A 24,752-nucleotide genomic window follows, 5' to 3' on the forward strand; every position below is an offset into this window, starting at 1 on the left:
CGGCTCAGACACTTCACGGTGTGGCAGCCCGGGTCTGCGCCTGAAGCCTCCGGATCGCAGCCAGCTCAGTCTAACCCTTGCCAATCCCCTGTGCCCAAGCCACTCTTTGCTGCGAGCGGCAGCATGCATGCAGTATCGCGCCCCGGGCTCTGAGAGCAGCCCGCCGACACGCTTGCCTGCCTGTCTTTTTAGGTTTGGGGGCTCTGGGCTACACGGATGTGCCCCACTCTCTTGGCATGATGGGGATCTTTTTGGCGTCTGTTGGATTTATGTTCTTTTCCGTGTTATATGTACAACAAGGGCTTTCTTCTCAAGGTAAGTCGGTTGCTTGTAATGTGTTTGTGGTGATGCGTGTGTGTGCTGAACCAACTCGAAGAATGAACAGACAGCTGGAGAGTGACTCAAACCAAGCCAATAGCGGGTTTAGGTAGTATGAATAGTGTTCATTTGGGCTTTTTCTCCCAAAGTTTATTAATTGCAAACAAGCCAGGTTTCAGAGAAAAGCTAGTAGATGCCAGCCCAGCAATGGGTGAGTTCCTCCGTGAGCACATACACAGGTGTGTGTGTGTGTGTGTGTGTGTGTGTGTGTGTGTGTGTTCACTGTGCATGAACAAGGCAAGCACTCAGGAATACAAAGCTGTTGTTTTGGAAGAGGGTTTCTCACTGCCAGTACTCTCTGGAGGTAGAAAGCTTTAGTCTCCTTCTCTGGCCCCTGTGACTTCTTCCCCGTGTGTTTACCAGAGGACCCACCAGAGCTATGAATTGCATCATAAGCGGCAGCAGCCTGCTGGGCCCAGTTGTTCAGGACTTTGCAGGCTGCAGTGGTTGCTTCAGCACCAGGAGCAAATCACAGTTTTTGCCTCCTGAAGGCTGCATCACTTCTGCAAACAGAAATGCCCCAGTCCACTAGCCAGTGTAAGCAGAGAAGCCTTCGCAGACACTCTATGTTCTGAATAATGTCCATTTCCTTGAAGCATAAAATGTTCACTTTAATTATTGCTCAATTTGGGATTTCACCCAGATTCACTGTCTTTAAGAAAAGATGAGAAAGTGGCTGGAATCATTCCTGCCAGCATTTCAGTTACCCTCCTCTCATATGTGTGCCTGTGGTTGTCCCCTTCTCTCAGCCACAAATAAAAGGCTCCTTCCAGACAGCCATCAGCTCTTTGCAAAGTGCCCCTTAGATAAGCTAAGAACAATCGTCTTCTTAACAAGAAAAAAAAAATCCCATGTTCAAGGAATCCCTCTTGGGAGCAAGGGGATTTTATTTTTGTGACTTTCACATAGATCTATTAATCTTACAAGCTGGCAGTGTCAAGGTTAGCTGCAAAGGGGCTAGACTGAGTCTCTGTGGTATCTTTCAAATAATCTTGGATCTGAACTAAACACGGATGTATGATTTTTTATAGCCCCTGACATATCGCAATTTACAATGGCTTGAAGGGAGCACATGTGAAGGTTAACTTGTGGAGATGAAACGTATGCCTCTTAGACAGTGGGCAACTCGTTTCACCGCTGTGGGCTCCAGAACAAAATCGCTAGCCACTGTTTTGAGAGATTAAGAATGGGCATTTTGACATACACTTATGACCCACTTCTAACAGGAAACATCCCAGTTAGTCACAGAGTGTTGAGAAACTTAAGAATCTAGAGGCTTCCTCATTGATCAACTTGACAGATGGTCTAAACTGCACCGCCCTGGGTCTCTCAGTAAGTTTTAGGGAATGCTGCAATCTGACAAAAGATGTTTGGATCTAACTCTGGGCAGCTTGGCTAGCAGAGAGAGCTATTGGCAAGCTCATTAACCTCTCCATTATCTGGACTTGATCAACAACAAAGTGGTTTAGGCAGGATACCAAGACCAAGGCATGCAGAGGCAGAGAGCATGGGGATGGGAGCGCCACAGGGATATCGGAAGGGCTTGTTATGGCTGTTTTTATTTTCTTATTTCGAAGCCCACGAAAAAGAAAGGCCAAACAAACAAAAACTTGTGTCGAGTTCTCCAGGAAAGAGACATTGGCAAAGCTGGTGTAGATACACCAAAACGATGCATTTCTGTCTTGCAGCAAAATTTACCGAGTTTCCGCGAAACGTGACTGCGACCGAAGGGCAAAATGTGGAGATGTCCTGCGCTTTCCAAAGCGGCTCTGCTTCGGTGTACCTGGAGATCCAGTGGTGGTTCCTTCGGGGACCAGAGGACCTGGAGCAAGGGACTGAGGCTGCAGGCTCGCAGGTAGCCATAGCTCAAAGCACACATAGCCCCCTTCTGTCACTTTCAGATCTAACCAGAAGCCAGGGCTCAAGGTACTGCCCATGTGTCTCACTCTGTGAGAGTGGGCAAGGCTGAATTTGTCCTAGTGACAGTAAGTGAAAAACACAATAGGAAGTTGCAGTAGCTGGAGGAGTTTTTCTCAATTTAGAATGGAATTAACCAGCTCTTAGTAACCAGCTCTTACGGAGCTGTCTAAACAGGCATCTCTGTTCTCTGTATCTCTGATACAGCTCAGGACACCCTCCCATTCTCTCCACCAGCCTTTTGTTTTCCCAACATCAAGGGATGTTCCTTCTCTCCTCTCAGAGGGAAAGAGGCGGGCAGGAGGGAGGGAAGGAAGGAGGGATTGGGGTGGGGGAGGAGAAAGAGGTTGGAGGGTGGGGGAAGAGATGGGGTGGGCATCAGAAAATCAGGGAGAGGCCCTGGACTGGAGAGGAAATCTGTAGAGCAGGAGATGAGTAAAGGAGAAGGGAGAATGAGAAAAGAGGAGGAAGGAAAACCTAAAGAGAATCTAGAAGAGTCATGGTAAGAGCAGGGACTGGAAGGTCCACGAAGCTAAAGGGACTCGGACCTGAGACCTTGATTGGGGATTAGAAAGTCTGTAGAAGAGAGCTGGAGACTGGTTAGCGGCGAGGGTAGAGAGATAGAAATTCGTCCGGAAAACTTCTATCCCCACTCCTTTCCTCGCCTGGGTTCTCGGAACCGCAGGCCAGGCCAACTGAACTGCGAGAGACAAGACCCGGCAGCGCTGCGACGTTAGCACGGGCCAGCAAGGGGAGCGCAGCATGCAGGGCTGCGGGGTGACCACAGGGACTCTCCAGAGTGTCTCTAGGATAGAGGAAGCCGCAGGGACCTCGGTTACGCTTGGGGACCACGGAAACCGCGGCGACCATTGGAATGCTTGGGGACAACAGGAACTCCAGGGTGTCACTAGGACAGAGGGGACCACGGAGACATTAGGGATTCGTGGGGAGAGCCGAGGTCTCTCACAGTGGTGGCCAGGAAAGACTTGGAGACTCCGGGGATTGCTTGGGATCTGGCGCGGGGACAAGGAAATTCGGGGATTGTTCCAGGGAGGGACAACGAAGGCAGTCCAGTCGCTAGCCTGGCCTCGGGACTGAGTGCGGTTGGGACCTGGGTTCGTTCTTCCATCTCTTAAATTGCTTTGTCTGAAGCAATTCAAGAATGGAAGGCAGGATCTCTACTAGCTGTTGGGGCGCTGCGGTATCGCGGCGCTTGGGGCTGAAGAACTCGGGCGAGGTTGAGCATTTGCACCCTTGTCCTACAGGTGGAGCTCTTACCCGACAGAGACCCGGACAACGACGGGACCAAGATTAGTGTGAGTGTCACAGGGACCAGCGACAGGGGGCACATCCTTAGTAAACTGCCAAACAGGCCCAATATGGGCCTTAGTAGAAACCGTTTAATTCATTGAGCTTGAAGAGGTAGTTTTACAAATTCAGAATGGGAGGCAGTTCTCTCCTTATACCTCACTAAATCTCTAAAAAATGAGCCGAATTTAGAGTCCATAAATAAAATTGCATGTTGTAAGCATGTAAATAATTACAAATTAGCTAGAATATTATTTTGTTAGCTAATAGAATTATTGAACTGATTTTTATTACTCTTTTTCACACTCTCCTAAAGGTAACAGTGAAGGTCTGTAATGCTTTAACATTAATAGCTTTAATAATTCAAAATAATAGAAGTCCCTACTCTCAATATAAGATAAAAATCTCTAGAAAACAAAAACGAAACCATCCACTAGGACTTTGAAATATAATGAAACAGTGTAACTCAATTTGGATATCATTTATAATTCATGCAATGTTTTTCTAAATATAGTCTTCAAACAAATCACAAATATATAAAACCAAAGTAAATATAGATAATCACCTATTGTTAACCCAGACTGGCCTGCTGATAATATAAAGATGCAGATTATTTGTAATAATTTCAATATCCATGGCTAAAATATCCTTCTTCATCATCCTTTATTTCTATGTTTATAAAAAAAAAATCAATCAAATCCTTAAACCTGACATACGTAATCTTTGAGTCTCTCTCAATCATGGGTTGACATATAATATATGTCCAATTTAACTGCTCTGATATATATATATATATATATATATATATATATATATATATATATATATATATGTGTGTGTGTGTGTGTGTGTGTGTGTGTGTACATATATATATATGAAATACATATAGTATATATTTAATAGTATACATTAGACATATGATCTTATTATTAATATGGATAAAATTATTGGAGTAAATGGGGTTGTCTTCAGTTTTGAAAATAAAATCAGTGTTCAATTAACAACATCATAAGTTTATATAATGACTAGAGCATAGGACTGAACTTTATTCGGTAGCCTCAGCCCTGTTACTCTCTGCTAGTAGACAATTAAAAAAAATATTACTAAGTCTATACGTAGTGTCTTCATAAAGTGCACTCTCTTTTAAACTATTATAACCAACTCTCCCCTTACTTCTTGCCCCATATTTGGTGGGGTTGTCATACAGCCCTACAGAAGAAAACTCTATGCAAAGATGGGCTCCTTAGTGATTCATCCAGCTGAGCCAGCCAGGTAGAGACCCATCCCGTGCTATGAGAGTCTGGGAAATGAGGACAGGAGAGCCACTCTGGCACTGCTGAAACTGAGCTTAAGTCTGTGAATGGGCTAGCTCACAGAACAGGATAAATATGACCGTCAGGTTTCTGCTGTGAATCTAGTAAGACCCTGAAGTTTCCCAACATTAGTAAAGCTAGAGTGGGGATAAAACCCTTTGATGTGAAACTTCGTTTTCCACCTGCAATTTTTCAGACAGTGAAAGTCCAAGGCAATGATATCTCCCACAAGCTTCAGATATCCAAAGTGCGGAAAAAGGATGAAGGCTTATACGAGTGCCGGGTGACCGACGCTAACTACGGGGAGCTTCAGGAACACAAGGCCCAGGCCTACCTGAAAGTCAATGCCAACAGCCACGCTCGGAGGATGCAGGCCTTTGAAGCCTCGCCTATGTGGCTACAAGACACGAAGCCTCGAAAGAACGCATCGTCGGTGGTTCCCAGCAGCATCCACAGCTCTGCCAACCAACGAACGCACTCCACCTCCAGCCCTCAAGCGGTAGCCAAAATCCCCAAGCAAAGTCCACAATCAGGTATGGAAACGCATTTTGAGCCTTTCATTTTATCACTCACAAACCTGACACCCAAAGCTCAGTTCAGTCGCGTAGAAAGATTAATATTAGATGGCTTTTCAAGTAGGACACTGAGTTCGATTGAAATAAGGAGAGCTGGGCCATTGAGAACAGGAGGCTGGACGTTCAGGATGAGTTTGCTTCATTAATCCCTGGCACTGGTTCATATCCAGGGATCTGAGAGCTGCACCCTGTTATTCTTTCCTTCTTTCTGTATTTACACACTGCAAGAACAATAAATCATGGAATGCTGGCTACATTATAGATGCATGTTCATTTTCTCTACAGATTTATGTATCAATAATGACCCAAATTAAGAGGCTTTCACTTAATCAAAATGGAAATGAAAAAGACTCACCATAATCATCCATATATTTAGTGACCTCTGGCTTTAAGCAGAGCTATTCTCCAAGGGCTTTTGATTTTGAAGGAGAAACTTCAGCTGCCTGAGATGAAATTGATGGTGATAATGGCAGGAAGTGAGGCGGGGGGCCAAGGAAGCCCTGCAGAGATAAGGCAGCTCCTATGAATGTGCCTTGGATACCAATTTGGAAGCTTAGTCACACATCTCTGGAGTCAGCTGTGCAGGTTAAAGTAATTCTGAATGGCATTAACTTATGCAATCTTTCCACCAATGGAAACTCACTCTACTTCTAACCTGATGTGGGATGAAGGCTGGTTGGATTGAGCAGCCTTGTGCAAGACCCCTGGCTGTCCTATTTTCTCAAACGCTTTGCCTAATGTAGGATAAGGGGGGCAACCTGCTCGAGCGTATGCCGGATAAACATGCAATCACTTGTTGTGATGATTTAATGCTTCTTTTTTTTTTCCACTTGCAATTTTTCAGAAAGTGAAGTCCAAAATGATAATATCCACCAAAAGCTTGACATTCCCTAAGGGTTTACAGAAGTGCAGGGTGACCGAGGCTGCTCCCAGTATAGGGAGCTAGAGAAACACAGGCCCAGGCCTTGCTGAAGGTCATTAGCAATAGCCAATGCACACCTCTAAATCCTAGGTTGTTAATATGTTTAAGAAATACATATGCCAGGTCTGGGGTATAGCTCAGTTTTACAGCACTTTATTAATTTGTGTAAAGCTCTGGATTCACTCTCCAGCATCATAGAAAAAATCAATCAATCAATAAAAACTAATAAAATTATGTATGCCGACATTCATCTTCTCTTTCTGTTTGAATAGATGTGATGTAGATCCATCAGGGAGCTCAGATGGGGTCCTGTGCCTTTTCATTGCTTTAGATGCTGATGAGACCCCTGTTATGTTTTAATCACAATTACATAGCCATCTGCTGGATGATGGCTGAGCCTTTCTGGAAACCAGTTTTTCTGGCTTTGTTTAATTTTTCTTGTGATCTCTTTTGTTTCCCAAATTCAAAAACAAAGCCTGTAGAGGTAATCATGGTTTCATTGTGAGAAGACACAAATCCCTATATCTCAATTATGATTTTCAACAATTATTTTCCAATGATGAAGTTGTGATCTTTTCATCTTTTTTTATATTAAAACCCCAAGAGGCTAAACTCTACCTGTAGAATTACAGCAGCCCTTGACAGTCAATTTACAATAAAATTAGTGAGAACTCTAAACTCTAAAGAGAAGTTATTAGCATATATAGAATATTCCAAGCTAGACGCCATAAATCTGTGTGATAAAGTCAAGTTGAGCAATTAGTTCATGTGCGAGTCTAAAAAGAATGAAGCCTTCTCTTTCTAAAATATCCTATCCACTTTGTGATATAAAATAATGTACTCTAAAAATATCTGCTTTATTTTGCTCTCTCTTGGAGCTACGATTGGAACTAAATTATGAACGGAATATCTTCAAACAATTTTCAAGTAAAATTACTGCTCATTTCGCATCTTCCCTTAATGCAAAACCGTTTCTCCTAAAGGTTAAAGGAGAGAAGGGTGTTCTCTCCTGGAAACCTCTATCCAGTAAAATCTCTGTGCCACTCCCTGCCTGGCTGTAGCAAAGATGAACCTAAAATTCCTCATAACATTCAGTGTTCCTTCTTCTACCAGGAAATATGGGACAATCTCCCCTGCATGTTTATCCAGAGCCTCTAATCGTCTGTCTCATTCAGAAGCCAAGGGTTTCCAGCCACTCTACTGTGTTGTCTAAGATTCATGTGTGTAAGATTGCCTCGTACAATACAGTAATTGAGACAGATATGTATACATTACATATACATTTAATATGTGACACTCCTGTCCCATTAATAATTTTGCTTTGCAACTTTTGCAATAGATTCAAGTGCACCTTATTGCAGTACTTCATTTAGTTACTCATTTCCCTTCCATGTCTGGAAGGCATGACGAACACAGGAACACAAAAATCAAAGGTACACTTACTCCCTCTGCAGGATTTGTTTAGTTTACCTTTTTTTAAAAAGAGGGACATCCATAGATTGTATATAGTGTGCAGTTTTTATGGTGAAGACATAAAAATGAAAATCTTTCTGTGAGTGGCAAAGGTCTATGCTGGACTTTGCTAGTTTATCAACAAATGCAGGGAGGCTTATGCCATCTACAGCAGTGGTTCTCAGCCCTCCTAATGCTGCAGTCCTTTAATACAGACCCTCATGTTGCAATGACACCCAACCATAAATTATTTTGGCACTACTTCAGAACTAAATTTTGCTACACTCGTTTATTGGAATGTAAACATCTAATATGCAGGATATCTGAAATGTGACCTCTGTGCAAAGGTAGTTCAGCTACTGGAGGGGTCATGACCCACAGGTTGGAGATTATTTTTCTCTAGCACTATCATAATAACTTGTGCCAACAATAAACTAGTTTATTAGCTCTTTGTTTTTATTACACTCTTTGGCTGGACTCTTTAGATTCATATGTTTAACTCTAAATTCATACAATTTTCCTGCCAAGTCATTCCTGCATCTTTACGAAGGAAACAGCTGATAATAGCTCTAGATAAAATCTTCAAATTGTTTAAAAAGTTAATTTAACTTTAAAGCAAAACTAAGATGAAAAGGAAGAGGGAAAAGCTACCTTGTGACCTACTACATAGCCTGTGACTTTACGTATTCCACCAGAGTTAATAGTGCAACTAGTCCTAGGTTTTTCCCCCAATAATTTCATCAAAGCTAGTGATTATATGCTGTCCTTTCTTTCTTGTAATTATTTTCTTTCTCTTTATAAAATCTTTCATAAATGACAAATGGCTATACATTTTTAACTTTTAAAATTATTTAAATTTTATTTTTATTTTATAACCAAACTAAAACTGAAATAATAAAAAAAATAGATAACGCAAAATGATAGACAAAACTTTCTTAGACTTTATTTTTTTAATCTTCAGTTCTTTAAAGCTCTCTCCAGTTCTGTGTACCTGGAACAGAATTTGTTCATATCAAACTCAGGTTTTCCATCATATTTTTGTTCTGTTATGTTTTATTTTTATGGTACACAAAACTTAGAGAGAGAAAAATTTGCCATCAGATTTAATGCAAGACACAATCAGGGCATGGAAATGGAAGTTAAAGAAATGTTCTAATGATGTTTTGAGGAGGAAGAAATGTCCTCCTCCCTGGATGATTCAATAAAGGCTCCTTAGGAGAAGGGGCTCAATTACAGGAGTGCAGTTTCCATCTTTCCACCAGAGACAATAAAGGAAGTTTTCTCTGAGAGGAAAGTGGTGAGAGCACGATGTGAACTGTCAGGGTGGAATAGTGTAGTTAACTTTCCAGAAAGTTGGAGATTTCCTCTAGCTCCTGACCACCCTCCCCATATCCCCGAATGGCCAAACTAACCTGTCTTTGTCTTTGTTTCCTGCCTCATCCATTCCCCATCCACAATCCTTCAAGGTCTAAATTTCTCCTACACTGACCTAGTCTGCTTGCCTCTTTTCTTCTCTTTCCTTCTCGTTTACTGATCATTCCAGCCCACCTGACAAATAGACAAATAAAGCCCAAAGGAAGCCATTTCCTGACTCTATTCTCACTGGGCAGAGCCAGATCTCTGCGAGTGTTTCCCTAGCTGACCTCAGCACCTCGGGGTACTGCTCACTTCCTAAGAGTACTGCTGATGCCTCCATCAAGTCCCTGATGTCTACTGCACTGCACGTTCTCTTAAAACTTATCCTTTCCAGCATCTAGGCAACACTGGTTTCTTATCGCCCACTTCTGAGATTCTGACCTCTGTTGCATGTCAAGGCTGGTTCCCTGTTCTTTGCCTCTCTCTGATTCATTTTCTCCTTAACATCAGTTTCTTCTATGATGCTATTCTTTTGTCATTCATAACTTCTCGACCTTGTCCTGTAGTTTTGACTGATAATTTCCTTATAAAATGTTTTTATTCACAATTCTAATTTCCTTCAGGAGATCCAGACTACCAGTTCATAATTGTCCCTTTAAACATCTCTGAACTGTGGGTACTCATAGCCTTGTGACAAATATAAGAGAGAAGCTCATTTGTTGGTGTTCCACTACTAAGAAATACAGTCTGTTTTCCTTCATCTTGAGTTTTAGTTGGCTTGGGACCATATAACTAATAAATGTTGGGAAAGTTATGTGATTCCAATTGTAGGCCTTACAAGAACTCAGAGGCACCCTTACCACTTGGGGGCCAATGACCATGAAGAAGCCATCTTGAACACCCCTCATTCCCAGCCAGGATCTAACCTCAGCCCCAAGTCCATCTCCTATGAGCAATGCTCCCTAATCAGGAAATAAAATCCCGTGTTTCTTCAGTGAGATCTCCTTCATCAGTTTGGTCATAGCTGCTCTGAAGCCAGTGTTGTACCTTGTGTTGTGAAAAATGCCTCTTTTCCCTCTGCAAACCTCAAGTTCCGGCCTGACGTGGTACACTAACACTTCCTTAGTAACAGACAGTAGATATTGCAAGAATTTAAGAGCACTCCACATGCCTAGAAGAAGTGAATATTTATGCCACAATCTTCCAAATGATGTAAACTACTGACAGTGATTTTGAATCATGCACACTCACTCAGCAAGAGTCCACAGGAGACTGTGCGTCACTTTTCTATGCTAACACCCCGTCCAGCACTTGGTTAGAGCTTCTAAAGACAAAAATGGGACATCAGTATGTTTGTAAACTATGGGAATAACTAGTTTTCAAAAGTCATTTGGAACAAGAAAAGAATAAGAGGTGGCCAGCATCTCAAAATACTTCTCTGTGCCTACTGTATTTTTCTAGTATTAAGAGGGACTTGCAAAGCTTTTTCCTCACTCCCGGGATGAACAGCAGGAGTGGAGAAGGCTGGCAGTGGGTAAGGATGCCTTTAGTATTGGTGCCACACGTGGAGCCTCTCGTCACTCAGTGGGAATGCTGGTTCTCTGAACTCTGAGACATAATTTTTGTTTTTCTACCATCATATTATCCTTAGAGCAGAGAGTCAGCTGCTGCAAAAGCTGCCAGAAGCCCAGGGCGCGCCGGAGCTCCTCGGCTGCTGACAAACATGGCAGCTCTCCAAGAGTGGCTAGGTATAAAAGTCCTTAAATCAGAATTTCAGAGTAATTGGAAAAGTGGGCTGAGGAATTGAAGGTCTTTCAAGAAAAGTAATGTGATATAGAAGAAAGTGCTGTTCCACACTGAGGTAACAGAACCATCACACAACTCAGATGTTAATGTCGACATTTAGGATAAGTTAATTTGGTCATTGTCATTCAATCAACTAAAAGGCAGCTGTGTAAATGGATAGTCAGTGAATAAGGAGAAAGCCAGATGAGAGGCAATGATTTGGATACCACAGACCAAAGAATGTATCAGAGCTGCTAAACTAGGAACTATGTAGATCAGGACTCCAGACAGGTTAACTTCCAGAAACCATTAGCAAATCTTGCTAACTGAAGCTAGCTATCTTCTTCCTGAGTAGATAGCTCACAGTGAAGGTTCACTTGTGGTTGTTAAGCCACCTGCTACACAAAGCAGAATCTGTCAGTACCCTAAACTGGCTCTCAAATGGTGTGTCTTGTGATAGGTCTTGTAATAGAAGCTGCTGCTGTTAAATGAGCATCTTACTGGGTGGATGACAAAAGGTTTAGAAAGCTACCAGACATATTTTACCCTATGGGTCAAAAGAGCACAGCTCTTGAAAGAGAAATGAAAGGCAGCATTCCTTATCCAAGAAATGCTGCTGTCATGGAGAGGAAGATAATCTACACCTAATGCACGTCTCAGCTGAGAAGCCCCAAGGGCTGGACTCCTTGCCCTGCCTCTGAGGCCAGCAGAGGAACAGAATACCGCAGAAAAGAAAATCGATCCATAATCAAGTATGTGTAGCTCTGTGGTTCAACTTCTCCATTCCCTGACAGCAAACTAAAGCACAATCCTCAGACTTCTGAGAATTACGTCTTAAGGGCTTGGCACTCAGTAGCATCTTAACTCTAAATGGTAACTAGTTACCACAGCTCTCTGAACAGGCTTGCATGTTATTGCCAGCACAAAGCGATGAGAGTACACTTGTTCATCCTCATCTACAGGGGATGCATTTCAGGACCCATGAAATTTTAGATACCACAAACCCTACAGATACTGTTCTTTGCTTTGGTGTATATGCTGATGACCCAGTTTAAACTATAAATAAGGCATAGGAAAAGATTAGCAAAAATAATCACAAAGTTAGAAGAACTATTTAAAAAGCCAAGACTATGTGTTCTCTTTAGATAGAATCAAGACAAATATTTTTAGTATTTTTCATTTATTTTTATGTTGTACATGTGGATATTTTGACTCCACATATGTCTATGTAACACATGAATACAGTGTTTGCAGAGGCCATACAGAGGTATTGAATTCCCTAGAATTGGAGTTTCAGATGCTTGTGAGCTGCTGTGTGGGTGTTGCAAATCAAACCCTGAAAGGGAAACCAATGGTTTTAACCACTGTGCTATCTCTTCAGACACATAAGACAGATACAACTTTGGAAAGCAGTTGACCTTAGATAACTGAGACAGAGAAAGAGAAAACTGTAGATTAGAAGGAAGGCTGTAACTGGCTAGCTCCACCTGTTGGGTGAGGCAGATATTTCCCTTTGGGGCCAATAATCTACACCTAGTGTATGTCTTGGCTGAGAAGCCCAGGGGCCTGGACTCCTTGCCCTGGCTCTGATTCCAGCAGAGGAATAGAGTACCACAGTAAAGAAAATGGAGCCATGATCAAGCATGTGTAGCTCTGTGACGAGAGATGTGATAAGTTAAAGTCTTCTAGGTTTGTCTCTTGTAATTTCGAAACTTTCTTCCTCTTTCTGTCACAGCGCCATCAGTAAGTGTTAGGTTTTCAGCTATAGAGCCACATCTTATTGGTCAGCAGCTATTTTGCTCACACTTGTAATTAGATCCTTAATGTAAAATGCAATAAAATTTCAGAGAATTTTAAGAAATCGGGCTGAATAATCAGCAAGGCCTCGAAAACTGTACAAATACAGACCTTCTGTCATCTAAATTAGATTCAAGCCTTCAAAAAAGTCTTTGAAAAAAAATTAAATGATTAGAGAAACAACTAAAATATATAAAAATGAAAATATTTTCAAAACACTTAACAATAAAGAAAAGATTAAGTAGGAAAAGAGAAAAAGGTAAAGCCAGTAATGAAAGATGATGAAGGTCTAGTTTGTAATTCCAGGTGAACACAGGCTGATTCCTCAGTTCATTGTCTACCAGTCTGTTATTGTGGGTCAACTTCCCTCAGAATAACTCTGAACTTTAGAAGTGCTTTTATCATAAAAACTGGTTTGACAATGCTCATGCCCCAGGTCATTTGTGAATTGTAAACATCTAACAACCAAACCTAGAACTTAGGTAAATTCAATATTCCCCACCTTCTTCCTGTTTCCCAAAATCCTGTATCAAATGGCCATCTTTTAGCCCTCTAGAGACTTGAGACCGACCGCAGGGACTGGGGAGGTCTGGTGGGGTAGAGTATGTTGTGGGAACATCCTCTTGGAGACAGGGAGTAGGGGAAGGTATAGGATGGGGAACAGTCAGAGGGTTGACCTGGAGGGGATAAAGACTGAACTATAAAAAAAGATTAAAGAATAAAAAGTAAATTAAATAAAAAAGAAGAAATTAAAGAAACACAAATGTGAGTAGAGGGAACAAAGATTGGAAAATTCTGAAATCGTGTGAAATAAACTAATTAAGTACAAAAATAGAAGAGAAATTAAAAGAAGCAAAAAAGAAACATTTTGCCACAATTTAGAATCTTTTTCCAAATGAAAATAAAATCAAAAATAGAAAGGTCAAATCAGAAATCTGAGGCTCTGAAATAGTTAGCAGGTGAAAATGATATTTTACTATAAGGAATTTAAATCTTTAATTAAATTTAATGGAAACTTGAAACAATGTAGAAAGCTATGTTTTTGTATAACTCTTAGGAAACGAGGTTAGCGTGCCAAAAGTAAAATATGCTGTGATCATGTGAGCTACAAAGCAGGGGAAATCATGTGCTAAGAACAAAAACTAACCTAATGAGCAAACACAATTCAATCCTGTACCTAAGTACAATGACCAGGGAGGAAAATATCAAGACATAACAGAGAATCTCCAATTATATTCAAAAGGAAAAGATATAAAGGAGTCATTTTTGGAAAAGATAATAAATAATGACAGGTTACATAAATGTGAATGGAACAACTTACTGAGACAATTTAAAGCTGACTAAACACTATGGATTTAGATGGCCAGACTCAGTACTGCAGTTGTCAGAATCTTTGTAGTTATCCATATGTTCAATGAAGTTAAAATCCTAAGTAATTTTTCTAAAATTTGGCAGGCATGATTGTAGTAAATGCTGCCTATGGTCTTGAGATTATCAAGGTCCCAGTGAATTCGGTGTCCTACCAGGCTGTACTGGGACAGAACAACTCTTCCCAAAGACAACTTGATTTGACAAGGAAGGTCAAATGTGGGTCTTTAGATTTGTATTCTCTAAATTGTACTTGTGGGAAGTACGTTCTAAATCAGTGGTGAATCAGATGCCAACTCCTGACCACTCATACTCATGACAGGTTTTCTTATAAAATTCACAGTGACTAAAACCAGAGAAGTCAACTGATGAATGTATTAAAGTATACATTAAATATTATGAAGCTTCAAAAATTACACTTTATGGAATATTTAATGATAATAGGAATATTCAGCATATAATTCAGCTAGAGGGTACAAAATACTTAAATGAAACCAAATCATATGTGAAATGTTAAATCAATCTGATCTATGTGTTAGTATTTCGTCTAGGTTCCACCCAACAGTTACCTAGCAACAGCCAGGTAGGAAGGAGCTTGGCTTGCTATGAAAGGTTTGGCCTCTCTCACTCTCTCTCTCTAACCTTCACCTCTGGCCTCTCTGCCTCTCCCTCCACCCCTTCTCTCCCCATGTGTTCCTGGTCAGCCTCTTCTTTTTTTCTCTTCTCTCCCTCCCATCCTCCCTCTTTCCTCTCTCTTCTCTGTCCCCTCTTTTTATCTAATAAACTTCATTTCATACTAGAGCTATCTCGTGGCTGCTGCCTTGGGGAACGGGGAGTGCCTCAGCGTGGGTCCACTTCAGCATCTCATCCTACTGTATCATACCATGTTTTACAAAGCATCACTATGTTTATAAAAAACTAATAAAATGATACAAGAAAATGTACGTTAAAAAGTCAAGATGTTAACATTTGATGTTCGTATTTATACTGTCGGTACAATAACTTACTACTTTGCTATAATTAACTAAAAACAATTTAATGATTAAACTGTGCCTGGTAGAAAAATAAAAGTAGGCATCTCATGACAGTGCCATAACAGAAGTAAAATAATACAGCTAGGTGACATGGAGCTCGTGACAAAAATTAAAATAGATGCATGTTACATACCCCTACATGTTTATAGTGAAGAACTATTATGGAAGTATTATACGGAGAATTTCATGTAGGATATAAAATTAGAAATATTATATCCACATACACATATGCAAGACCATACTTTCTGGACATTGAATAGAAAATTTGTCTATCAAATCATTGTTTCTCAGCAGAAAGATTTGAGCCTGATGAATTTGTCATGCACCCATGCATAATAACCATAAATAAAATATACACTCTTTTGGTCTCTCAATGAAGTGGTTCAACCTCACAATTCCAAGAAATATTAAGAAGATGGGTGATGTGTCAGCACTGGGAATGTCAAATGAATGCATGCACAGAAGGATTTGTAAACAAGAGGCATTAGTATTTCATCTGACTATTTCAAAGTCTCTGTTTGACCCAAAGCAAACAGTGAAGCCAGAATTTCCAAGTCTTGGTTTCATTAAGCAGACAATTATGGAACCATTAGGAAGATAAAGACAGAAGGTGAAATGAAATGAAGCAGTTTCATCTTCAAAGCCATAAACATTTTAGTGAACATTAAATAATTCAGTCAGATACTCTCAAAGTTTGAGGTGTAAAGGTGTAGATAAAGTTGTGACAGAACCTATGGTAACATCAGTTCATTTCTTGTATCATTTAGATGTTTTATGAACAAATATGCAAAGGCATATTTTGTAGCCAATTGTAAAATTTATAAATTTTTCTGATCAAACAAGCCCATGTGGTTTAAAGACAACTTTCCCATTTTAGCCTTAATGTGGAAAGACGCTGCATTCAAGGAGCAATCAATAGAATTACAACTACTAAATATAGTAAAAAGAAAAAACATTTACAGAATTTGAAAACTCTATTTCAAACCATCTAAAATATTATAGAACATTTAGAGCTTTGAATTGCATTTTGGTGCTTTTAATGTTATTTTAGTGCCTTACAACATTTAGCTAATATAATTAGGGTAAAAAGAATGTGTTTAGGATTTGAAGATTTATGTTTTAATTTATCTGAGTGAAAACAAACAGGATACGTCATTGTTAAAAAAGATCCACACATTTTTATATAAGTTCACTATTATTTAAGAAAATGGCATCAGGCCACTTATATAATAATGACCAGAGAAAACTGTAAAATAGCACTTGGACCATTCTTCATTACAGGCTTGATGATAAAAATCATACTGGTATTTCAAGTGATACTTACTGACAAGTTGTATATGTTAGAGGAACATTCTCTGGTACTAAGTTTTGTTGATTCTTTGATTTGCATGTCTTTTTATATTAATCATTTTATTCATTTACATTTCAAATGTTATCCCCCTTCTTGGTTTCCCTGTCACAAGCCCCCCCCCATCCCCTCTCTTCCCTCTCCCCTTTGCCTCTATGAGGGTGCTCCTCCACTGGCTTGCCCACTCCTGCCTCACTGATCTCGAATCACCCTAAGCTGGGCCATTGAGCCTCCACAGGACCAAGGGCCTCCCCTCCCACTGATGCCAGATAAGGCCATCCTCTACTACATATGTTATTTGCATGTCTTGATAAGGAAACATTTTTTTAAAAAAAAATATAGTATTCACTTTAGAATCTCTAATTATTTAATGCTGATAGCCAAGAAGATAATCTCTGTTATATAAATATCTTCTAAAAAAGCATCTAAATTCAGAAAATTTTAAGACAGCAAGAATCATAAAAATAGAGGGGACAGTAAAAAAACATATCACTAAGCTAATAAAAGCACACACAGAATCTTACCCCTTTGCTTTATGTTGAAGAACTGTGTTGTTAAGACCATGGCACTGATGGTTTCTTTGTCTTGTTGGCATTCGGTGCTCTAATAATTGCCACATCAAAAACAAAAGTGTGCCGAACAGCAAAAGCTAAATTGTAAGTCCTGTGAAATTATTTTCCAAATCATGGTGACATCATTTCAGTTTATTTAGGAAGATTTGTGAAATTTGAAGTTCTGTCTTGACAATTGCTGCTCACTTTCCTTTTACTCTTTCATTCTGAATTCTTCCACTGTCTTTTTTTGAACATGAGATATTTTCCTTCTTTGATAAGAAATTTCCCTTGGTGGCCTTAAGGATTGAGGTCTGAACAAATACAGGAAGTGAGTAAGAAGTTCTTTATTTCGCCAGTTAGTAATTACCTAAATATTTGCATTGACTTCTACTTCATCAATACAGGTATCATTACAACACATTCCTCTGACTGCTACACTTAGCATTCAACAATTCTAGCTGTGGTCCACTTTGTATTGGCTTCCTAACTCAGAGTTGGTCTTCATGCTGCTCTTAGGTAGGTGGACCATGTGTGAAGCTCCTGTCATCACACGCCAATGCCATTGTCTTTTTATTCCCCAATTACATAACCCCACAGTTAAATTTAGAGCTCTTCAATAGTATCAGTGTAGGAAAACTACATGCGTGGAATTTCAATATTCAGAGTCTGAAATGATATCTTCCTTCACTTTATAGAACAGTTTGCTAGGTAATAATAAATGCATACATGCAGAAAGCAAAAATTCTGCGAGTAACTAGTTTTAAGAACACTAGCAGCATTTACTCATATCTCAGAATATTTACGATTAATTATATGTAGTTCTTAGGCATTAGAATTGTTATTAAAGCATGATATTCAAACTTCCTTCTTCAGAACCTTTTATTTATCTACCAAGTGTTAGTCTTCTTGTTTTGATTTTATCAAAGCCACTCATATTCCCTTCATTTTTAGCAATTAAAATTGACAAATGTTAGATTTGAGAGGTATGAAGAATTACTAGATGAAAGTATGGGGTACATTAACTGGTCTAAAGTTAGCATAATGTAGATTTGGAACTTGATGACACTGACTACCAGATACGTAAATCTGAACAAATTGAATAAACCCTCTTTTTAAAAAAGGTCTATGGCTAGTTCACAGGATCATAATCAGAGGTTAAAGTGCCCAAGAAATATTAGCTTTCCTGTCATAATCATCATGTCATAGTTACAAGATCAAAATGATCAGGCTTACTGGGATGGGAACATCACTATGAACATGTGTTTAGATAAGATGCCCTATGATAGCAGGCTGAAGTTGACTCAGTAAGTGAATACTTCCATGCAAATATAAGGACCAGAATTCAGGGCTAGAGAATTGACTGAGTGAAGAGAAGTGCTTCCCTGCATGAAGGCTGTTATTTGAGTCCTCAGTATCCACATAAGTGTCAGGCAGAGCATGAATGCCTCTTATAATCCTAACACATTAGAACTGGAGACAGAGAAAACTTAGGTCTAAATGACAAGGCATTTGGATAATGCCCCAATCACAACAGAATGTTCTAGTCTTTCTCTTTGGCTAAAATCAGTGACTTTAAAGTTTAGGTATCTGCAGTCTAAGGAAGATTAGATCTGTAAGAGGAATGTTGCTTCCTTCCAACTAAGATCATAGTACATCTTTTGTGTTTATATATGTATTCATTTTGTTCCCTGTGTGTGTGCCATGTGCACATGAACATACATGTGTGTGTAAAGACTGTAGGTTGACACAGCATATTCCTCTATCACTTTCCACCTCATATATTGAGCCGAGGTCTCTCAATTGGCCCACAATGCACTGCTTCATCTTGTCATTTAGACCTGGAATCTAGGGACAATTAAACTTTCTCTTTGATCCTCAGTAGAAAGGTCTTTTAATTAGAAGAGGCTGTGATTTGCCAACCAAAGGAAGGCAAGAAAATAATCTTAAGCTGCCAGAATGCCAGGACACACCTTGGTCAGTAATTTAAGTATTAAGTCAAAATGATGCTCACTTATTCATGAAAGCTAAATTTCTCAAAGAAATTGTCACTGGACCCTTAGGATTTTGAATAAAAAGCTATAATTCTTGAAAATATTCTAGGATAAAATCATAATAATATTTGATCTTTCCCCTTAGTAGTGACAAGCTAGCGGGAATAAAATTGTCTTCAAAAGTTAGCTCAATTTTTTCTCCCACAGTCATTTTCACTTCTTCAAGCTGGCATCTGTAATAAAGGAAAGTATGTCAGAGGTACCGCTCTTCTCAGGGCTGCACAAACAGAAACACAGACTTCTTCTCAAACAACAAAATATCAGACTATTGCTGCATTTATCTTGAAGGAATTCTGGTCATATGATGAATATCTCTGATATTAATTCTTGCAAAACAAATATTCTATATTCAGACTAGTGGAGCCACACAGGCAGAGGATATCCTTCTCCTTTTGTTTTTCTTGTTCCTGTTTATGATACTAGGTGGTCAGGGAAAAGACGATGAGGAGGTTCTCAGGCAGCATGAGGTAAAGTTTGAAATACTTCTTTTCACTTCCCACTTGGTCATTTGATACTTGCTCCTGGTGATACCTCTTTCAAGCCATGAGGCTGTTATTCCTTCCATCCCCATAGCTAATAAATAATGGTCTATTCAGCACCTAACCTGTATATTTTTGTCTTGAGTCAAAACCTTGGAAAAAGAAATTCTTAGCCAAGTCATGTCCAAATAATGGTGAACCCCCATCTCACTCAAACACTTAAGAGACTTTGAAGAAACTTTAAGCTCTAAAAGATTATGAGGTGAAAAGTTCAAGACACCATGCCATGTGCTGCCTGCACCAAGATATTTTTTTTATTATTTTCTATATTCTTTGTTTATATTCCAAATGATTTTCCCTTTCCTGGTTCGACCCTCCCCATAAGCCCTCTTTCCTCCTCTGTTCCCCAAGCAACCCTCTCCCACTTCTCTGTCCTGGTAATGCCCTACAATACTGCATCAAGCCTTTCCAAGACCAGGCACCTCTCTTTCCTTCTTCTTGGGAATCATTTGATATGTGAGTTGTGTCTTGGATATTCAGAGCTTCTGGGCTAATATCTACTTATCAGTGACTGCATTCCATGTGTGTTCTTTTGTGAATGAGTTACCTCACTTAGGATGATATTTTCCAGTTCCAAACATTTGCCTAAGAATTTCATGAATTCATTGTTTTTAATAGTATTCCAATGTGTAAATGTACCACATTTTCTGTATCCATTCCTCCATTGAGGGACATCTGGGCTCTTCCCAGCTTCTGGCAATTATAAATAAGGCTGCTATGAACATAGTGGAGCATGTGTCCTTATTACATGCCAGGGACTCCTCCGGGTATATGCACAGGAGTGGTATAGCAGGGTCCTCTGGAAGTGTCATGCCCTGTCTGCACCATGATAAAGCCCAGCGAAACTTCACCTGGACATGGGGATGCATCCATATCCAGCATGTGTCAAGTCATAGCAAAAAAAAAAAGTCTGTGATATAGATTTATTTCTCAAGCATACTGTTCAAATGATGCCCAAACAGAGATGAGGCTCTTGACGGACTGTCACTGCCCCAGAGTTCAGTCAGGAGCTTGTCAGGGCTCTTAGCTGAGTCTATGCAGGCTTCTTGGATGTGCTTTTACCAGACTCTGTTTTCTGTGTATCTCAGATGGAATGACCTTCTGTCACTGAGGGTTGTGTTCTTAATCTGTGCATTAGGCATCTGGTATTGCTCTGAGGAATAAGACTCTGTCTATGAATGCGTACTGTTTTGATACATGCTAGCTTCCCCATGCATCTCACCTGTTTTTGTAGATCGTAATCATAGCTTGTGCAGTTCAAATGAATGCTAATGGAAAGTATGGTATGGGAAGCCAAATTCTTCCATCTGGCACATAAGAGTGGCACAGGGTAAGAGGAAATAACCAATTTCACTGCTTGGCACAGACTCAGCAAATAAGGAGAAGACGGAGTATGAGGCTTTTTAGAATGTGATCTCTGTTGATGACCTGGAACAGAGCATAGCTGTTGGAACATTTGATATCAGAAGGCTGTGTAAAACATACCATTCCTGGCTCAGTTGAGGAAGTTTCCAAGTCTTGACTGTTGAGCTTGAGTCATTTTTTAATTTATTGAAAATAAACAAGTGAACTATTCTATTATATAACAATAACGATGATGGTGATGGTGATGATGATGGTGATGGTGATGATGAAGGAATTGCTAAGACTTTTCTTCATTGCTCCTTGGTAAGGCCTATTTCTCATATTCCAGAGGATTGCATGCTTGTCTGCATCTTTGGAGATAATGCAAAAACCATGAGGCCTCAAAGAAATAGGAGCTAGACTTCTGAATTTCACAGACTTTAAAGATGTGTTGGACACCTCTTTTCTACTTACAATAGAGAAAATACTGCCACCAGCTTGCACAGACATGGGGATAACACCCAAACGTGCCCTAGATGATTAAGGACATGATTAAGGATGGTGAAGAGTGGGGCAGGTGCCATTATTGGCTAGCTACATTCTGATGGGCATAACTTCTGAAATTGGAACAAAGCTCTTTGTCAGATCTGGCCTGTCTTAGCCCAGATGTACTACCTGCACATTTTCTTCCAACAGTTTCATAATAACATCTCTCCTCTTCACAGGGTATTTTATATTAGATATGAAAGTTTAAAACATCAAAAGGATATATATATGAATTTGTTTTGTTGCTTTTAATGGATCACTGGTATGGTCAGTGAGAAAATATACAAAGAAAATTAATTGCAAACAATGTTAACTATGTGACGAGGCAGGAGAAGCAGAATCAAAATGCTTGCAAAGTTCAGAGGAGAAAATGTCCAGTCTTGTGGAGAAAAAAAGATACAGTGTACAACAGGTCACCTGAGGACAATGATTGCTTAAATGTATAATAATTTCGGGTGTGTAGTAGATGACATGGTCAACCTGGGAATAGAGGAAAGAACACTGAATGAAACAAAGGAGGCGAATCATTTCTAAGGCAGATCTGGCTTAATAATGTAAAAATGCCAAAGAAGTAAAAAATCTGTAATAGTGTGTGGTTAGCGTAATTTTAGAAGACACATAATAAGTAAATATCTCACCTAACATCTCAGAAGTGAACAGTAGAACTTGGAACTCGGGGTTTCTGGTTGCAGCTCAGCTTATTGCCCGGCAGAAATGAAGTGCTTTTGTATGGGAAGTTGAGAAGTGTACCTGAGGGGTTACTGATTTTCTCTTAACAAAATCAAACAAAAACAATAAACAACCAAACAAAAACAATATTTTAATATTTCTATGTAATAAACAAGAGTATGTTGGCTGACAATATTGTGTTCTGAAAACAGTATGAATATTAATGAAAACAGCGATGTTGGTAACTTGTTACAAACATATAAGAAACATTGCAGCAGTTTAGAGCCTCAGAGTTCATCTCCACACAAGACACAAAAAGAAGTGAATACCCCTCCATGATTGATGAAACAGGATGTAGAATTTACCACATAAAACAAAGTCTTCGGATTGTGCAGAGGAATTAAATTCATCTAATATGCTAGGAACCTAGAGTGGATGAAAGATTCCAACCTGGGAAAAAAGAAAGTTCTGTGTTCCAATGGTGGATTTTGCATCAGAAAACAATTCAAATTTCCAGTGGCCTTCAGATATTTTCAACCATGTACAACTGGCTTATTTATTTTCCATTAAAACATTCGTGTAAATTATGCTTTAACTTGCACATGCTAGACATATGACAGAAAATGCTGAGTGTAAATGAAGCAGCTGTTCTTTTATTAATGTGTTAGAGGGATGACGGGCCAGGCATGTTGTGGGAAGAGCAGAGTCTTAGTTTCCTAAGAAAGGAGCATCTGAAAACAGCAATTTCAGTTAGAACTCAACACCTAACACTGGGAAGGAAAATGCTATTTCACAAAATAATTCCCAGAGTGAATCCTTTGGTCAAGATGTGCTACTTTCATTCTTTTAAAAATTTCTCTTGGTCACATATATACTTGTGTCCAATCAACTGCAATCAGCTATTTAGAGAACTGTTTACAAATTGTCGTTTTCTTTCTGTCAGATATCTTTCTTCAAAATCTAACATGAATACACACTTAGTTGCAAGCAGTTAGAGGATTAGAATACATGTTTTTCTTGCATGATTTCTGTACTTAGAGACACATGGGAAATGAGGGTAACTTTTGGGTCTCTGAACTTTTTCACACAAGTTGAGTACAGAGCACTTAAAGAGCCTCCAGTCCTTAGGTTGGTGAATCGAGATTCCTACCGGGTACCATACACAGGCCACCGCCTAGACAAGCAAATCAGCGTCAGCATTAGAGAAAGAAGCCTGGCAAAACCTCAGAACGGTGGCTCTTTCAAAGGCCCATTCCAAACCCTTACACATTTACTCAGCGGCAATTCTTTCAACAAATCATTTTCTATCATTACAATGAAAGAACCGACATGCTTTCACTGAAATGACGAAACATTTGAATTCTCACCCTTTTCCAATTCCTTATAACGATTCTTTAACTAAACAAAGAAGGAAGCATGTTTTTGTCCCTCCTTACCCTAATCGTTACTTATGTCATTAATGCTAGAAGTTGACTGAATAATAAAGGAAGGATTGTGATAACACAATTTAATCCCCTCGCTATCGTATCGTACCCAACTAGTTTCAGAGCTTGTTCATTACTGACATTGCCAGCTCTTCCCTAGACTTGAGGAATAAAGATGAGAAAGGTCATACTCTGAAAGTTGTCCCCAAGACGCTGTATCCTCCACAGCAGTCATCCGCGTGGATCAGCACGGTGCTCTTAAGCTTTGGATTTCTCCTGCACTTTCACACTAACACACTAGTGAAATAGAGAGGTGCTCTCAGGGACAAGGGTAGGAATAACCAAATGACCATCAGAAATGATTCTCACACAATTTCTTAAGGGAAAAAAAATGTTCGGATTCGTTCATTCTCAGAGTTCCCAGCCGCGGGATGGCATTGTTTGAAAACAGAACCACCAGCTTCTTGGGACTGAAATGTTTTGTATGTGTTGTTGTTTGCAGTGCATGCCAAGACATTCATGAGCACCAGAGCCAAGCTGGCGAGCTAATTAAATATATATATGTGTATGTTTAAAACAGCCTAATAAGGAGCATTGGAAATCATCAAGATGAGCGAATATCTTATAACTTCTTCCGCAGGTGCGAGGATAGCTACAAGCCATGGACTTTCTGTCCTGCTTCTTGTTTGTGGCTTTGTGAAGGGTGCTTTGCTTTAATCTAAAGTGCTGACTTTTTTCCAATATCACTTTCTCTTCTTAAAGCAAAGAGCAAATCGCCTGTAAAATCTTCGGAGCGGACAGCAAAGTTGACCCTAAACTCCAAGCACCATTCTGCACCCCTGTACTCTAGTTATCTACACAAGGAGCATCAGCTTCCGGAAGCATAAGTGAAGACAATATCACACGCTTTATTGATAACATTTTCTTTGGAAAGTTGCTGATCTTTTCTTTCAAGAGAATTAATGTGAAGTGATAGGACATTTTCTAATTACAAGATCAATTTTTTTTTCTTTTATTTCAACAAGTAAAACCTGCATTTCACCGACTGCTCAGGAGTTGGCCTGAATGACAT

The 24,752-nt window shown here is 39.7% G+C and overlaps 1 protein-coding gene across 2 annotated transcripts; it reads left to right on the top strand.

Moving 5' to 3' along the window:
- The first annotated feature begins 236 nt into the window (after window positions 1–236).
- On the top strand, window positions 237–24,567 carry Vstm2a (V-set and transmembrane domain containing 2A). 2 transcript variants are annotated; one of them, XM_052199301.1, is made up of 5 exons: window positions 237–315; window positions 2,067–2,233; window positions 3,561–3,611; window positions 5,113–5,449; window positions 24,443–24,567. In XM_052199301.1, exons 1-5 carry the CDS (start codon window positions 237–239, stop codon window positions 24,565–24,567), a joined length of 759 nt encoding a protein of 252 aa, XP_052055261.1. The 2 variants fall into 2 exon arrangements, with proteins under 2 accessions (XP_052055261.1, XP_052055262.1); XM_052199302.1 differs by lacking the exon at window positions 24,443–24,567 and adding an exon at window positions 24,321–24,397.
- The last annotated feature ends 185 nt before the right edge of the window (window positions 24,568–24,752 follow it).

The sequence above is a fragment of the Apodemus sylvaticus genome, chromosome 11 (genome assembly GCF_947179515.1).
Source record: "Apodemus sylvaticus chromosome 11, mApoSyl1.1, whole genome shotgun sequence".
Lineage (NCBI taxonomy): Eukaryota > Metazoa > Chordata > Mammalia > Rodentia > Muridae > Apodemus > Apodemus sylvaticus.

Coding starts and splice junctions, on each gene's coding strand:
- Vstm2a (XM_052199301.1), top strand. CDS start 237: ATGATGGGGATCTTTTTGGCGTCTGTTGGATTTATGTTCTTTTCCGTG. Junction 316..2,066: donor ACAAGGGCTTTCTTCTCAAG/GTAAGTCGGTTG, acceptor TCTGTCTTGCAG/CAAAATTTACCGAGTTTCCG. Junction 5,450..24,442: donor CAAGCAAAGTCCACAATCAG/GTATGGAAACGC, acceptor CTCTTCTTAAAG/CAAAGAGCAAATCGCCTGTA.